The sequence below is a fragment of the Mauremys mutica genome, chromosome 9, assembly GCF_020497125.1.
Source record: "Mauremys mutica isolate MM-2020 ecotype Southern chromosome 9, ASM2049712v1, whole genome shotgun sequence".
NCBI lineage: Eukaryota > Metazoa > Chordata > Testudines > Geoemydidae > Mauremys > Mauremys mutica.
In genome coordinates, this window is record NC_059080.1 from 1,186,241 (window position 1) to 1,202,536 (window position 16,296).

Below are 16,296 nucleotides of genomic sequence, written 5' to 3' on the forward strand. Positions count from 1 at the left end.
GCAGAGAGCACTTCCTAGTGCAGGGCACTGGGCTGCAGAGAATGGAACCAAGCATCCTAGTGCTGGGCCAGCCAGCTAGTGGCAGGAGCAGTTGCACCCTCTGGGGACCGTGCAACAGCCCAGTGCGAGGGGCTCCCATTGCTGCTCCCAAGCCAGCTACTCCCCAGTAGCTGCATAGACTCATTACCAAAGCATTTCAGAGGAAGGAATGACCAATGTTAGTCACTTAACTCACCCCAGAAGATGCTAGGATACTACGGAAAGATAACAGCCTAGCTAAGAGAAAGTCCTGCGCAGCTCTGGGCTCACTCTCCAGTTCCAAAGGCCTCCCTAGTTTGGGGACCCACTTGGAAGTAGCCCCTCAGCCTGTCCCTCCCCCAGACGGGTGTCACTGTACATATAGGCAGCTGGGATGGGGTGGCTTGGGAAGAATCAAATCCAAGCCTCAGCTCTGAGAAGGCAGGAGGATGAACATGACAAATTCACTGCATATCCCCCCACCCCACCAAGAACCATAGAAGAAGCTGAACAGTAACTCACTGGCTGGGGAGAGCTCCAGAGAAGCTGGCAAGACCTTGCAGTGAGCTGCTTGCAACCTCGTTCTTAACACCTGACACTCCTCCCTCATCAGACACCAGGCTGACCTTCAGCTGGGTGTAAAGGTCGGGGAAGGAAGGCAGAGGGTGGAGACAAGGGTTTTGCTCACCAGGAGCAGCTTACAGAAAGTTTGCTCCTGTGCTGCCATTCACTCTGCTAGGGGATTTCTGAGCATTTGCACAGAGAACAGCGGGACTGAGACCACCTGCCCCAGACTCCAGGGCAGAAGGGCCACCGCACTCTCCTCTCACTAGCATCATCCCTCAAAGTCTCATTTGGGGGGAGGAGGAAGCTCCCCCAAGGGCAGTAAAGAAAGGAAGCCACTGATCCAGCCATAGCACAGCAAACACACAAAGTCACTTCCTGCTGGAGATACAAAATCTTAACTTTAGCTATTGGGTCACAGTTATTTTTAGTAAAAGTCATGGACAGGTTGTGTCTCAGAAGCCTGCAATCTGTCCATGGGGGAGACAGGGACTGACAGTCTAAGCAGGGGCGGCTCTAGCCATTTTGCCGCCCCAAGCACGGCGGCATGCTGCGGGGGGCGCTCTGCCGGTCCCACGGCTCCGGTGGAGGTCCACTGGAGCTGCGGGACCAGCGGACCCTCCGCAGGGATGCCTGCGGGAGGTCCACTAGAGCTGCGGGACCAGCGGACCCTCAGCAGGGATGCCTGCGGGAGGTCCACTGGAGCCGCCTGCTGCCCTCCCGGTGACCGGCAGAGCGCCCCCCACGGCATGCCGCCCCAAGCACGCGCTTGGTGTGCTGGGGCCTGGAGCCGCCCCTGAGTCTAAGCCCCAACTGGGGTGGGCGGGCGGCTCACAGCTCCTCTGGCCCCGCAGCTGCAGGCAGCAGGGGCTGAAGCAGTCACATGGGTCATGGAATCCATGATGAAATTGTATCCTTTTACCAACAGCCCACAAATCCCATGAGAAAGAGACCCCCCACACACACACTCTGCTCCGGTATAGCAGGCACTCCCGGGGAAACATCTGCCCAGGCCATCTGCCACGCTCAGAAAAGCTGTGTCCTTACCATCGCATATACAGGCCTCTGCCTCTTTCCAGTATGGAGGCACCATTCACATATGTTGAAAACAAAATACAGCCACAGATTCCACCAAGAGATAGATCCAGAGCCCAGCAGCAAAAAGCAGCCTTGGCAAAACCAAGTCTCATTCAGTGCCAAGCTGCCTTGGCTGGGTGGGGAGCACAGCACACAGAGCGTGCTCAGGCCATGTGGGGGTGGGGGAACTCTATGTTTTAACCATTCTTTGGCTGATTCACAGAGCAGAGCTGCCTCCCAGCCTTCCTCAGTTGGGAGAATCAGTGCAAGACAAGATCCTGAGCAGGGTGAGGAGGAGAGAGAAATGGAATCACAACCCTCAGGTTCCCTATGTGGGGAGCAGGGGAAACGACCAGACTCCCCAACGCAAGTGCTGCACCGTGGCTTGAATTCTTCCTGCTTTGCAGCCCAGGGCTCCCGCAGAGTCTCCTCCTTGGTAACAGGCCTACTGCAGCTACTTAGCAAGCGATGTCCTTTCATTTTCTTCCTAAAAAGGTGGGGCAGCTGCTGCTAGAGCTGAAGACATCCTTAGAAATGCACTAGGACCTGGAGCACCAAGCAGAGCTACTGCTCTAATAGCTTTAGGGGGACACCATTGTTTCTTGCAATGCAGTTTAGACTCAGCATTTATCTCCCAGACACTCTCCCTCCTTTTAATGGTCATGTTGCTATTGTGTTCTACCTTTTGCTGCACCAGTTTCCTCCTCACAAAGTACTAACCCAGCCCAAAAACTACAGCCGTATAATGGTAGGGTTGAATGGTTAAACACGCAAGAGTCAGGAAACGCCAAAGGAACAGAAGCAACTTGAATCTAGGAGTTTTTTTGTTTTTTTTTTTAAACAAAGACTGAAGAGTCTTTTCAGGTCCTGTGCAAGACCCCAGTCAACGTGAGCTTTTCCAGACACACTTCCCTTCTCTATGATGTTCTCCTCTCCCCTCTCGCTGTGAGATCTCCACACAGACAACAGGGGAAGCAGAGACACTGACCAGACACATCATGCTGTCACAGGAAACACATGGAGGACAGAGAAATATTGGTCCTCTGCTTTCAGTTTTCGTGCCCCTTGATGTTAACATGTTTTCGTTAAAAGTATTAGGGGAAAATTCAGTGACCGTATGGTTGGTAAGCTGATGGCGTGCCTTTAATTTTGTCCCCTGTGCAGGTACATCGATAGTTTACATGGTCACGCACTTTCTCGAATACATCAGTATGACAGTTTTTACTAACCTTAGATACATACCTACGTAAGAGCATAAGAGACTTCGTACCCTTGTAATTTCATGCGATTTCTGTCAGAATGGTTCAACCTTATCTTTACTGGCAGACTTTTTAGACAAGCTCTCTTCACTATAAGGTAGCTACGGTAATTACGTATTACTTATTTTCTTGTTAAGCCAGCAGCACAGCCATCCTTGCATGCAATTCAGGGGCTCAGAGAGGTTGTTAGTTGCAGAGCCAAGTTCACAGCTGAGACTCATGGAATTTCACTGAGCTGCGTATGTGCGGACTGTGTCGGCACAGACCCACTGAAGTCAATGGGGCTCTGCACAGGGCCAGGGCCTACCTACACCACAGAACTTTGACCATGAGTATGTTGTAACTTCTGTCATACGCTGTACATAAACAGCATTCTCTGTACTACTTCTTCACGAAGCTTTCATGGATTGATTGCCTGGTATACACAGCTACAAGATACTGCACATGTATAGCAAAGCTGTACAAAAAGATGCGTATTACGTGGCATTTGAATAACAGTATGTGACAATATAATTAAAGACTACCATATCAACACAAATGCACAAAGGGGGCGGGGTTAGGGTTATGCAACCTGAACTCTTGGCATTTCCTGACTTTCCACCCACTTAACTGTGCAGCAGCAGCATTCTTGGAACAACCTTTTTATACTGAACTGCCAGAGTGAGGGTAAAAAACAAAGGGTCTGCGCTGGAGATGCATAGAACAGGCCTCTGAAGCTCTGCTGGGTTGCACGACACCCCAAAGCTACACTACACATGTCCACTGATGTTCAAAAGAAGGTCATAAGGACTTTTGTAAAATCAAGGAAGTCCCCCAGCCCACTCCCCAGGAAGTAAACTTGTGTTGCCCAAACAAGGGAAAATGGGCTTCCACGGGATGGTTGGGGGAGCCTGGGCTAGTTCTCTCTCTCCCTCTTCCCCTACCTGGGAGTTGCAGGAGCTCCTTCCCCATGTGGTGCCCCCAGAAAGGGAACTTAGGCTGCTGGGTCTGGCTTGCCCCCTCCTCGCCCCACACTTGCTATAGGTGGGCTGAAAGCGCCAAAGTATTGCCAGCACAGCATGTGTTGCTGCTCCTGTAGCAGCTGGAGCCCTGCCTTACAGTGGTTCCTGTTCAGTTATTCTGACAGGCTGCCACAGTTTTTTTTCCTGACAGGCTGCCACAGTTTTCCTGACAGGCTGCCACAGTTTTCCTAAGGAACAGAAAAGTAAAAAGGAAACTGGCAATTTTTTTAACAGTCTACCTCAGCAAAAGCTGAGCAGAATGTCATGAGACAAAGACAAGACACTTCTCCAGGCACAAGTCAGTCCCTTCTCCAGAGAAGCGTTATTCACTAGGTTTCATTACAAGTGTATTAAATCAAAGATAGAGACTGGAAAGGCAGATCTCCACTGCCTTTCACCAAATGAAATTTATAGGCAGCAGGTTTAAAACAAATACAAGGAAGTTATTCACGCAGCGCACAGTCAACTTGTGGAACTCCTTGCCTGAGGAGGTTGTGAAGGCTAGGACTATAACAGGGTTTAAAAGAGAAATGGATAAATTCATGGTGGTTAAGTCCACTAATGGCTATTAGCCAGGATGGGTAAGGAATGGTGTCCCTAGCCTCTGTTTGTTTGTCAGAGGGTGGAGATGGATGGCAGGAGAGAGATCACTTGATCATTGCCTGTTAGGTCCACTCCCTCTGGGGCACCTGGCATTGGCCACTGTTGGTAGACAGGATACTGGGCTGGATGGACCTTTGGTCTGACCCGGTACGGCCGTTCTTATGTATATGCTGACAAGAGGCCAGGATAGTCATTTGCTGTGAGAACACTCAAACTCCATCATCTGCTTTTTAATCAGGAAGTTGATTTTTTGCAAATTTCACTTAAAGTCAAAGAGCCACATACAGGCTGGCACCAAACAGCCCAGTTGGTTATTTTGGTTTCAGTTACCCAAATCTAAGGGGGAAGCTTTCTGGTTTTGCCCTCAGCAGATGAAGAAGCAGTTTGGGGCCCAGCAATTGCCTTTTTATGTAAGTGGAACTAATCACCATTGAGTTTCCCGGGACAGTAGATGTCTGTCTGTCCCTTCGGGGAGAGGCTAACAAGCAACCTTGGCGATCCAGCCAGCTGCTGCAGTGTTCCTAGTGAAATGACAGACCAAGACTCCGAGACCCAGCTCTTACTGCCCATGCCTATAACAGGCTAGAACATTATTTGTGGGTCACACATGGCTTCCTACCCCAGAATCCCCATCAGATGCCCCCTCCGCTTAGCTCGGTCTGGCCACCGTTTGGAGGAGCCAGACGAAACATAGCATCCCCCCATTTCAGAGAAGCAGCACCCTGCACATACCCCCAAGCACTCCACTGGATAACAGCGTGTCTCCCACCTCACGAGAGGGAGGAGTCCAGCTCCCTGCCTTTCCCACAAGCTGTCCGGAGTTGATCAGGGACCTCCCAGCCCTTGTTACACACAAACCCTCTCTGCCTGCTGACAGATGAACTTCACTCCTGCCAGAGAAAGCCAATGGCTTGGTTTAGAAGGAGACGAACAGCCAGAAAGGGGCGGGGGCAGGTTTAATATTAACTAGCAGCAGGATCAGTGTGGAACAGCTCACTAGCAGGGATTGGGGGGGAGGGGAGTGCTCCAGCTCCCAACTCCCTCTCTCCCTGCTGCTGCCAGCCAGGTAACCATTAGCCACAGCAAAGGCCAAGGAGCTGAGCAGCGTCCACAGACACACCCCTGCACTAGAGCAGACTAGAGCAGCGTTTGCTCAGGACACCAGGCAATGACTGGTGCCTAGAGAGGCAGTAAAGATGTTGGTTCTGGAAAGAGCCCAGGTTACCAAGGTGCTCTGACCCTGCACCTCTAACCCACCACTCAGAGCTTTCTGACCCGCAAGGCCCTGCATTCCTGATGTGTCAGCTCCGCCACTCCCATTGGCAGTGCACTGCGTAGCTTCCAAGCCCTGCACCAGGGTCAGAGAGCCCAACGCTGAGTGGAGGTAAAACGGTACTGGCTTGGAGCGAGTGGGAGGCAGACAGACAAGCAAAGAGGGCGCTACAATACCTGCAGCCACCCCAGTTCAGCAACACTGGTTTTATTTTGAGCAGCTAGCTAAGAATAGCACATACTGAGCCCAGTGAAGGCCCCGGATCCCCAGCCAGGCTGCCCATCACAGCCTGGGAGGAAAAAGCTGGGCAGGGCCTGGGTCTCTCCTGCAGGGGCTCCCACTCGCCTGATACACTTGCTCGGCAAGCAGTGCAGTAGCAAAGCCCTCTTCTCCGTGCTCAGCCCTTCTCAGAGAGGGTGCCAAGCGAGCAGGGTGGGGAACAGCCTGTAACATACGTAAAGACAGCACACTAGGCAGGGGCATAGGGCGTGGGAAAAGAACAGGGGAGAAGAAAGGCCAGCCCAGGAAGGAATGGGTGGCTGGCCAGCAAGTCCAGGCCTGGTTGGAGGAGTCAGAGCTGTGGTTCCATTGTGAGGAGGGTGTATGGCTGGTGGGAAAGGCCCGGGGTGCACTCACTCAAGTGCATGTGCTCTCGGACCCAGCTTCAATTGGTATGTCATTGGCTGAGGACCTCTTGGGACTGTCAGATCAACCTTTGCTCAGTGGCTAGGTAGCTGGGGAGTGGGAGCTGAGAGGCTACCAGCATGAATTGCACACTGCAAGCTAGACCCCAACACAGCTGTGAGGAGCAGGAGCCTTACTGTGGTTCCCCGTCCATCCCAGGCTCTCATGCAGGCTGTTGGAGAACACACACCTCATCTGACAGAACGGTAACCGGAAAGATTGCCTCTCCATTTAAGTGTCACTGCTGTACACAAAGTCTCACTGGGGAGCTGAGCCAGGGAATTGGAGGCACTAAGTCCTGCATTAAGAGAGGGGGAGGATTTATTGTTTCTACTGCACACCTTGGTAAAGAGCCTGCAGAGCCATTCCTCTGCCAGGCAGGCTTACATGAAGTAGAGATCGGTCCCTTGAGCCCGCAGGGCAACGCTACCCCCACACCCACCCTGGAGAAATCTCTGTGCTCGGAATTCTTCCCACCGCAAGCCTGAAAGGACTGGAACTCCCCAAACCATGCTGCTCTAGGATTAGAAATCCATTGGACTATTGTCTGCATCTCTCTCTGCCTCTCCACCCCCACAGCAGAATAATGAGCCTGGGTGTTAATGGTCTTAGTTACAATTCCATGTGGGCTCCTGTTTATTGTGAACGTAGCACTCCTTCTCCTACAGGACTGTTGTTTCTATGGTAAACGCATTCAGTGAGCGAAGTGAAAACAGCGAAGCAGCTAGGTGTCAACTCAACAGCCCCCAGAAAAAGCAATCCCCCAGGACACAACTGCCACCCATCAGTGCCAGAGTTGTGGCTGAAGCAGACTTGCCGGGAGTCCCATAAGTGTGCAAGAGCAGTACAGGACCTCCTGTACCATGTGGGCGGTGATGAGTTAGTACAGATCCGTTAAGATCAGGGGCTGGGACTGCCTGCCTAACATCTGGGTTTAAGTTAGATCAGGGGTTCTCAACCTGGGGGTCGGGACCCCTCAGGGGGTCGCGAGGTTATTACATGGGGGTCGTGAGCTGTCAGCCTCCACCTCAAACCCCAATTTGCCTCCTGCATTTATAATGGTGTTAAATATATAAAAAAGTGTTTTAAAATTTATAAGGGCGGCCGCACTCAGAGGCTTGCTGTGTGAAAGAGATCATCAGTACAAAAGTCTGAGAACCATGGAGTTAGATCTTCATGTCTGTTTGCAGTTTCCTGCAGTTCTGTGCAACCTGCAGCTGAATTGTCAGTAAGCAGCTTCCTGTACTGAGCAGCAAAGCCCTGCATGTCAACCCGAGCAAGTGACTGGGCCCAGAATCTCCCTCCCACTAAATGTCACTTCATGAAGAATGTTGCACCCCGCAGACTGTGGGTCTCTGGCCCGATATAAAAGGGCTCTCTCGGATTTCAGCTACTATGACACTGGACCCTTAGCTGGTGATACTAAATTACACATACACCCCCCAGATTACCAACCCAGGCTTCTCCACTGACCCCCAAAGAGAACTTGTCAACAGCACGTCACTGAACAGCTTTCTAGGACACCAGGAAACAGTGAAAAGGGAGGAAATGAAAGCCATCAAGGAGCCATGTGAGCCAAGAGAAGAAGAGTCTCAGTAAGGCGACAGTAAAAGCTGGAAAGGAGCCCCTCCTGAGGATACAAGGAGCCCTGCACATGGGAGTTGTGCTCAGAGCCAACCAACATCCCAAAAGACCAAAGACGCAGTGGGCAAGGAAGTGACTGTGAATCATACCTAGAGTCGCAAAACTCAACAGGACCCATAATGACTATTTCTAGCAGGAAGTGCTGCCCAGGATGGATGAACCTCAGCAGGGCACGGGCTGGCTACATCCACCTGCAAAGCCAGGGAAGGGACACAGCACTCCGAGGAGATGTGGGAAGGCTTGCTAAGTATGTTGCCACAGCCTCAGACTCCACGGAACAGGTCTGTTTGTTCTGGGACCATCCATGTGCAGTCTCATTGCAGAGGGAAGAAAGGGTCCCCTGCTTTCACTTATGGAACCTGTGACTTGCCTTGTGCTAAAGTTACAGTCAGTGATTTTTTTCTGCTTTAAAAGTGACTTATTTTATTGCTGTTACTTTCTCTCCCTTTGAACTTTGGGGTTAATGCATTAATTTCCCCTGACTGCGTCCAGCATGCACCTCTGGCACTGACCACTCGGTGGAGGAGAGGGGCTGAGGCATGATGCTGAGAAATGCCATGTGACTTTCTAAAAAAAAAGTCATCACTGTACGGGCTCCATGGTTTCCCGTTCCCTTCTGAAGTCAGCTGCAGGAAGAGTCACTACAGTAAAGTTCTTAAATTTGAAAAACGAAGAGCACACCTGGCTTGGGTCACATGCCTGACAATAACTCCTTCATGGATATTTATGGCATTGTCAAAATCTTGGCCTTTGTGCCCATGGAAAGCAAAGTTGACAGGAAGAGAGACAAAACATGAAAAGGCTCCTTTTAGAATCGCAACACCGAACAGCACATGGAAGTGGCTTTTTCTTTTAGAAGACTTGAGGTAACCTCCAAAGGCTTTGCACCAAGCTCCCATCTCTATGCACAGGTGCTTAGAAGACAGAAGTAACTTGCCTCCCCACGATTTTATCTTTGATCTGTTTGTTTGGGGTGAGGAGAAGCAGAATACCTGGCATTAAGAAGATGCCCAAATCCCAACAATTTGTGTAAGTGAATAAGTGTCAATACTAATCCAGAATTTCTGTGTCCAAGCTCTGGCACTCATCAGCATGAGCAAGGGTGCATTCACTTACCACAGCCCTGGACAAGCACCCCAAGCCTCTCCTGCAATCACACAGGGTTTGGAGGGGATAAGTTTGCAGATCCTGGATCTCTGCTGATAAGGGTAAGTTTCTGCCAGCTCCTTCCTATGGGCCTGCACTGCCAGGCTCTGAACAGGGGCAGTTCATATCCACTGCTTTCTAAATGCCTGTCTCTTGTGTCCATGACCATTGCAATCATGGGTTCACATCTGCTCCTTGGTTTACTGTTCCCTTTTATTTGTGCATAAGCAGGGACCACTGTTGCTACTAGTGCCATTCTGACTGGTTTCTCCTTCTCTAGAGTTGTTCTTAGGGTCCCAATTCTTTTGAGCTCTCAGTCTATTGTCTGTAATGCTGACGTGATTTTGTTGAACGTCTGGACATATTATTTTGCATTTCCTTTAACTTATTGCCACCCCTAGGAGGAGGTATTGGGATACTCACTACACCAGCCTATCCAGATTAGCAGCTTACTACTCTTAACTTTGATTTGTTGCCTTCTAATTGCTCTCAAAGGATGGCCTCCCTGCACCTCCCATGAATTAAACAGATCCTAACTGCCTCAGAAAGCCAGGCCTTCCATTTTTAGTTTTAGTTATAGGCAGGATCCCACACACCCAAATACTAACTGTCCTCTCTGCCTAGGCTGGACTGAAAGCAGCAAAGCACAAGCAGATTCTGATCCGGAGGAAGTCCATGGGTCACGGAGCCATTCAGAATCTGGCTATCTTGTCTCAGCAGTCTAGGGCTTTGCTTACCTCTTCAATACCTAACATTTTTCTAGAGATATCATTGCTTTTCTCCATGCAGACAACAGATCATTCTAATGGTCTTTAATGCACGTGTGTGCCTGAGGCCAACATATTATGACACTTGACACATAACATACAGTACATGAAGGCCATGGGCTACAGACCCCAACAACATATAGCTTTGCGACCAGCTGCTTATTTTAAAATCTCACTCTGCCTTTTCCTACATTTAAGAAACGCTCAGCCCACACCTGCTTGTTTCTTTGCCAAATCTCACTTTGCAAACTGAACCTGAAATACAGGAGCACAAAGTGCTTCTTGAAACACCACCACATGCCATACTCCTTGGGCTGCACAAAACGCTCCTCTCCGGGGACAGCCTCTGCACCTCCCTTCACAGATGGGCTTTGTGGCAGAAGAAGGGATCACATGAACATTTCCCCAAACCACCTGCTTTGGAAATGATAGAGAAGAAACAGAAGGAAAGGCAACAAAAATGATCAATGGCCTGGAAAGCCTTCCATAGGAAGAGAAAAGGAATAAAGAGGTCAGAGAGGACAAAAACTAAGAGGGGGTATGATAGAAATGTATAGAAGAATGGCAAAGAAGGGAGATTGGGTGCTCCTATTACACTCATAATACAAGAATAAGGGCACAAAGAAATCAAAGGGAACCATTTAAAACTGACAAGAAAATCCATATTTTAAAGCCACAACACATGGAATATGGAACTAACTGTGACAAAATATCATGGTGGCCAAAAGCTCAGTAGGATTCAACAAAGCATTAGCCATTTGTATGGCTAGTGAGGACATTCAGTTACAAGTGTCCTGCGTCTGTTGGTGCCCAGACAGGATGGTCCACGGTTCTGACATAGGGCAGCTGTCCTTATTCTTTCCAGTGGGTCAGTAGATAACTAACAGCTGCCTTGCCCAGCAACATGCAAAGTAAGGTGTCAGAACCCAACTGTTCCCTTTTTTCAGGGACACTTCAGATTAATTGCCTTGCCCAATAGTTGCCACTCAGCCTGGCACTAGCAGCACCACTTGGCTGCTAACACCTTTGTGAAGGGATTAAAGGCAAATCTGTTAATTTTAAAAACAATGTTTAATTAGCATCTTTTAAAGAGAGACTCCTACCACCTGCTCAAGCTTCACAAGGATCACAGACCTGAGTACAGACCTCCAGCCTCTTTTGGACTTTTCAGAACCAACTGCTTTCATATTGAAAACTGACTAATACATTAAGAGCTGTCCCCCTGCAGCAGTAGCCTGGAGAGAAACAATCTAGCCCAGCATGCTCAGGGACAGCTTATTCCATGGGCTACAGCAGCTACCATGTTAGCACATTACTAAGTAGGGATGAGAGCCACATACTTAGCAGGATCAGCTCTTCCTCTTCTGTGCCCAATCTCCTGGGCAGTCGGCAAGCTTCGCCTCGCCACAGGATCTCATGGGAGTCCACTGCTGACTTCTCCTCAGCATCACCGTGGCACTATATTTACTATTCCTGTCACAGAAACAAAACATCTGCACCCCCACTCAGTCTCCCCGACAAACTCTGCTTCCAGTAAACAGAGAAAGAACCATCAGTATCGACTCCCAGGCAGCACAGAGATTCCAGATTTCACCAAGCAGCACCAGCTGTGGCATCAGAGAGTACCTCTTCACTGCTGATACAGCCACTGCAGCACCTGCTTCAGAGACAGGAGTAGCCCCAGTGCCCCCCAGAAATGGCAGCTCTGCGTACATCCCCAGATGCCAGAAGAGCCCTCTAAGGAACTACAACTATTCAACGTGTTTGTAAAGCGCATTACCTCCCCACCCTCTTTCAAAGCCATGTTGAGCATCAGCAAGGGGCACTAGTAGCAGCTTTCAGGGGTCAGGAGAGCTCATGTCACTTAACCATCCCCTCGCCCTGCACCCATCACCCCCACACGCAGGAGAAAGACAGTAGGCTAAAGCCAAAGAGCTCAGAAATTACACTATTGCAGGATACCCAAAGGTTTCTGCCAGGTTACAAGACATGCCCAATAGAGAGTGGGATACAGTGCTCACTTCAGGACATGCTGAACTCTACCTGTGCCTTGTCTCCACTAGGATTTTACGGCAAGATAGCTATCCCAAGTTGGATGGCTTTTTGCTTTTTTTTTTTTTAAATAGAGAGATCACTTGTTTTTGGCAGTGCAGATATTGCATAAACTGGAAGACCTAAAGCCTAGCGCATCCCAGGCTACAATACAACCAGCTAAAGCACCTTCAAATGTCACTTATTGGCATGATTTTTTTAAATGACATTTATGTACCTGCACAATCATTCCAGACATAGTTATACTAACAACACATGCTGCTACTGGCAGCTTATTTTGTTTGGGGAACCAGTAGAAGCTATACTGGCAAAAACACTGTTTCGCTGGTACAAACTGCATTTTATTAAGAGCATCTATGCTCTGCTACAAAAATGAACTATCATCAAATGCTGGACTTTAGAACTTGCCTACACTTGAAAGTTCATTCAGATCAAGATAGGTGTGAGTTTAAAGTGCAACAGTTATTCCTGAATTCCAGAAGTGTCCACATATGGAGCTGAGTGTGCTTTATTCCAGTTTAACTTAATCCAGTGGATTAAGCTAATCTATCAGATAATGGCTGAAGGAGATCCAATGATGGAAAGAAGAAACCATTGGGTGAAATGCTATGGCCTTGTTACCCAGGAAATCACCAGGGCCCTTAAACCCCACACATCTGTGCTGGCCAGTCAGTGTCCGGAAGGGATGCTTGTGGGACATCCAGATCAGCAGGCAAAGGGCTGCTAGGGACTGTCAGTTCACTGACAATCAGCTCATTCCTACAGACACAGCCCAGGCCGGCTGGGCAGGTGGGGGGACAAGAGAGCCCAGCCCGTGGAAGGAGAGTGGTTGCAGGGCAGGCAGGTGGGCTCTGAGGTGCAGCCCCCTGGAATGGGCGGGGGGGGGGGCTCAACGCAACAGGGGGCCATGGGCTGAGCCTCCCAGGGGGCAGGGGAGAGTGAGTGGGGCCCAGGCTGTACCCCCCAGGGAGGGGGGGGGAAGCAAGAGGTGGCGGGGCCCGGGCCCAGGCCAACCCCCCGGGTGAAGCGGCCTGAGAGGGGGAAGGGCCGAAGGGAGGGGGGCTGGGAGGGGCCCAGGCCGAGCCTCCCAAGGTGAGAGGGGCTGAGCGGGTGCGGGGCCCGAGCCTCGCCTCGCCAGGTGAGGGGGCCTGAGTGGGGGAGGGGCCAGGGAGAGCCCCGCGGGGGGAGGGGCCCGGGCCGAGCCTCCCAAGGTGAGCGGGGTGGGGGGGGGCTGGAGGGGGGAGGGGCCAGGGGGAGCCCCGCGGGGGGAGGGGCCCGGGCCGAGCCTCCCAAGGTGAGGGGGTCTGAGCGGGGGAGGGGCCCGGGGCGAGCCCCGCGGGGGGAGGGGCCCGGCCCAGCTCACCTAGCAGACGGGATCCCAGGCGGCCCCGCGCCCCATGGCAGCCCGCGCCGGAGCAGCCCGGCTCCCGAGTCCGGCCCCGGACACAAAGCCGCACGGGCGGGAGGCTGCGGCGGCGGCTCCGCCCCCAGACCTGACTCGCGCCAATCAGCATCCGCTCACTGCCCCGGCCCCACCCCTACCAAGCCCCGCCCCCACGCGCTCGGCCTATCACCGACACTGTCTTTTACATACGACGCCCCGCCCATACCGCGGGCGGCGCGAGGCGTCTAGCCGGCCTGGCGCTCCCCTCCCCCCGCAGCGCGCCGGGCGGCTCCTCCACGCGCCGACCCCGCCCCCGGGCCGGCGGCGGTTGGGGAGGCGGTTCCAGCGCCGCCATGCAGTCCCCGCCCCCCGGGCTCGGCCCGGCTCCGGCGGGGAAGCAGGGACCTGGGGGGGGGCGCCCGCGGCGGGGACCGAGCCGGGCGTTCACACGCAGACTGGCGCCCCAGTAACTAAATCGGTGCAAGAGGCAGCGCTCGTCCTGAGGCCCCGCCCGCGCCGCGCCGCTGCCACACCTGGCGGGGCCGGGGCCGGGGCCCAGATCCAAGCGACCGGGGCCTTCGGGGGCCGAGTAGCGGAGCCCCCAGGCTGCCACTGGCTGGGGCTGGTCAAGTGAGGGGGGCCCGAGCGACTCGGCCGGCACCTCGGGCAGTAAAAACTCCCGCTGCGGGCGGGCGGGCGGGCGCGAGGCGAGCCCAGTCACAGCACAGCGGAAGCGGCGGGAAAGCTTGGCTCCAGCACGACGGGGACTTGCTAGTCTTTCCCCGGGAGGAAAGGGACTTTCCGCGGGTTCCTGGGCCCGTCGTGCGAGATGCACCATTTCCTTTGAAGGAGCTGCCCTGTGCCCGGGCCCAGTTCAGCCCGAGTGTGATCCAGCTTCAGCAAAGTTACCCGGAGCTGAACGACTCGAAGCTGCCTTGTTGCTGACGGGGGAACGGGGCCATCTTGGGACCAAGCCTACCCAGCCGCAGTGAGCAGCCTTGACAGTGGGGCTGCGGCGATGACCAGGCTGCAGGGCGATGATCAGAGACCCCACTGTGAGTGGGTACAGCTAGTGAAAGTCACTTTAGGTGCTAGTTAAATATAGAGTTGTCTAGTGACTTGGAGCAAAACTAAGTTATTACATGAGAAATGACACAGGAATGTCTGTTTTGTGTAGAACCTTCCCTCCACCCGAAACAGGCTGCTGCCCCTGGAAGAAGAGTTTACAGCTGGGCATGAGACAAACTCCACCTAGTGAAGCTTGAGCTAGACAGCGTGCTAAAAAGGGCAGTGTGGACATTGCTGCTTGGCCTGCAGCTTGGCTCTCAAGCCTAAGCAGTCAGATGAGCTTAGGAGCCCAAAGTGCAATGGCCACACTGCTATTTTTAGCACACTAGCTTCAGCCCCAATACCCTGAGTCTGTCTAACTAGGCTGGATGGGTCACTCCCAGCTGCAATGTAGACATACTCAGTATGGCCTGCTGGGACTCTAGGATTTTAGATTGGCTGTAAATGAGAGCGATTCAGAATTTCCCTCTGACTCCAATTTCAGCCCTAGTCTACTCCATGGCACCTTGCTTCACCTGGCAGGGGCTGCTCCAATAGATTTTTCTGAACACATGAAGTCCTGCTACTTTGCAGGGACTCTGGATTACCCTGAGCAGGATGAGGGCTCCCAGTTGTAACAAGTTATTAAACACCAGTATTTCAGGCCAGTGAGCCATGCTGACCTGGAGAGAAGACACTGCTACTTGCTCTATTAAACACCTGAATCTCTCTCAAAAACACCTGACTACTTCCCCAGGACTCCACTGTGCCAGATATAACAAGGGATGGTAAAGCAGTTGAGTCTCACGTTCCCACAAATTTGGAAGTTCCCTGCAGACTGTAAATAGTCTGTGAACCTGCTACCAATCTTAAGGCTGAGGGAATCAGGAATGATACATGAGGTGAGTGTCCTTGTCTGGCCTAGGACCACTGCCATGTCATTGTCCTCTGAGGATACCTTAAGTAGAGGCTAGCCCAACATCTGCAGTATAATCAAAGCTGGCACCCGATGACTGCTGAATCCCTGCGGGCAGTGTAGGTAGGAGGGCTCATCATTCTAGGCCTTCCACACTGATTCAGAGTTGGGCTTATAGGCAGTTTTGGAAGAGAGGCTGGTCTTGATGTGAGGGATCTGCACCAGGATCTGACACCTCAAAGTGACAACTTGGGAGTGAATGGCACACCAAGAGGGGCAGGGGCAGTGGGTGCGCTGAGAGGGGTGGGGGACATGGGGGCGGTGGGCATGCCAAAAGGGGGGCAGGAGCAATAAAAGCACCACTCTCATCCATCAGTGGTGGACACTCCAGTTGCACTCAGGATGGAGACTGGTTCTCCACCTCTGACTGGAGGATGATAGGGGACTGCAAACCCAAACGACCTTGTGACTTCAGCTGAACCATATCATCAGCCAGATGTGGTGGCAAGAAAAACAAGCATGTCAGGGACACGGTGTGTCCTGGTCTCTATACACAGTCTAGGCCTGACCTCTAGAACATGGAGAAACAGACTACTTGAGAGCCAGGAACGTCTGCCGAAGTCACCACTAGGCGTAGCTGCCAGTGCTTCCAATTCCATATATGGACAAAAAGGAGGGGCCACTGGAATATCAGTGCAAGGAGGAACATATGTTTCCTGATAGAGGTGGGCCAATGACAACACTGGGCAGCATCCATCGAGTGGGGAGCGATTTCAGCGGAGCCTTTAGACTTAGCACTCCAGCCCCACATCTAATAGCCAGGGTGACACAGCCACAGACTAAGGATCACCTTGGAGCTGG

The 16,296-nt window shown here is 52.2% G+C and overlaps 1 protein-coding gene across 7 annotated transcripts in view; it reads right to left on the bottom strand.

Moving 5' to 3' along the window:
* DLG3 (discs large MAGUK scaffold protein 3) overlaps positions 1-16,296 on the bottom strand; it is a 169,684-nt gene that overhangs the window by 33,126 nt on the left and 120,262 nt on the right. Inside the window, exon 1 of one of the 7 annotated variants that reach the window (XM_045030738.1) lies at positions 13,452-13,617. The exons of 5 other annotated variants lie outside the window; for them this stretch is intronic. In XM_045030738.1, coding sequence (XP_044886673.1) covers positions 13,452-13,602 — 151 coding nt within the window. In that variant the 5' untranslated portion in view covers positions 13,603-13,617. Of the gene's footprint in view, positions 1-6,616; positions 6,726-13,451; positions 13,618-16,296 lie in introns of those variants that run through there. One more of the 7 variants, XM_045030739.1, reaches the window with a different exon arrangement.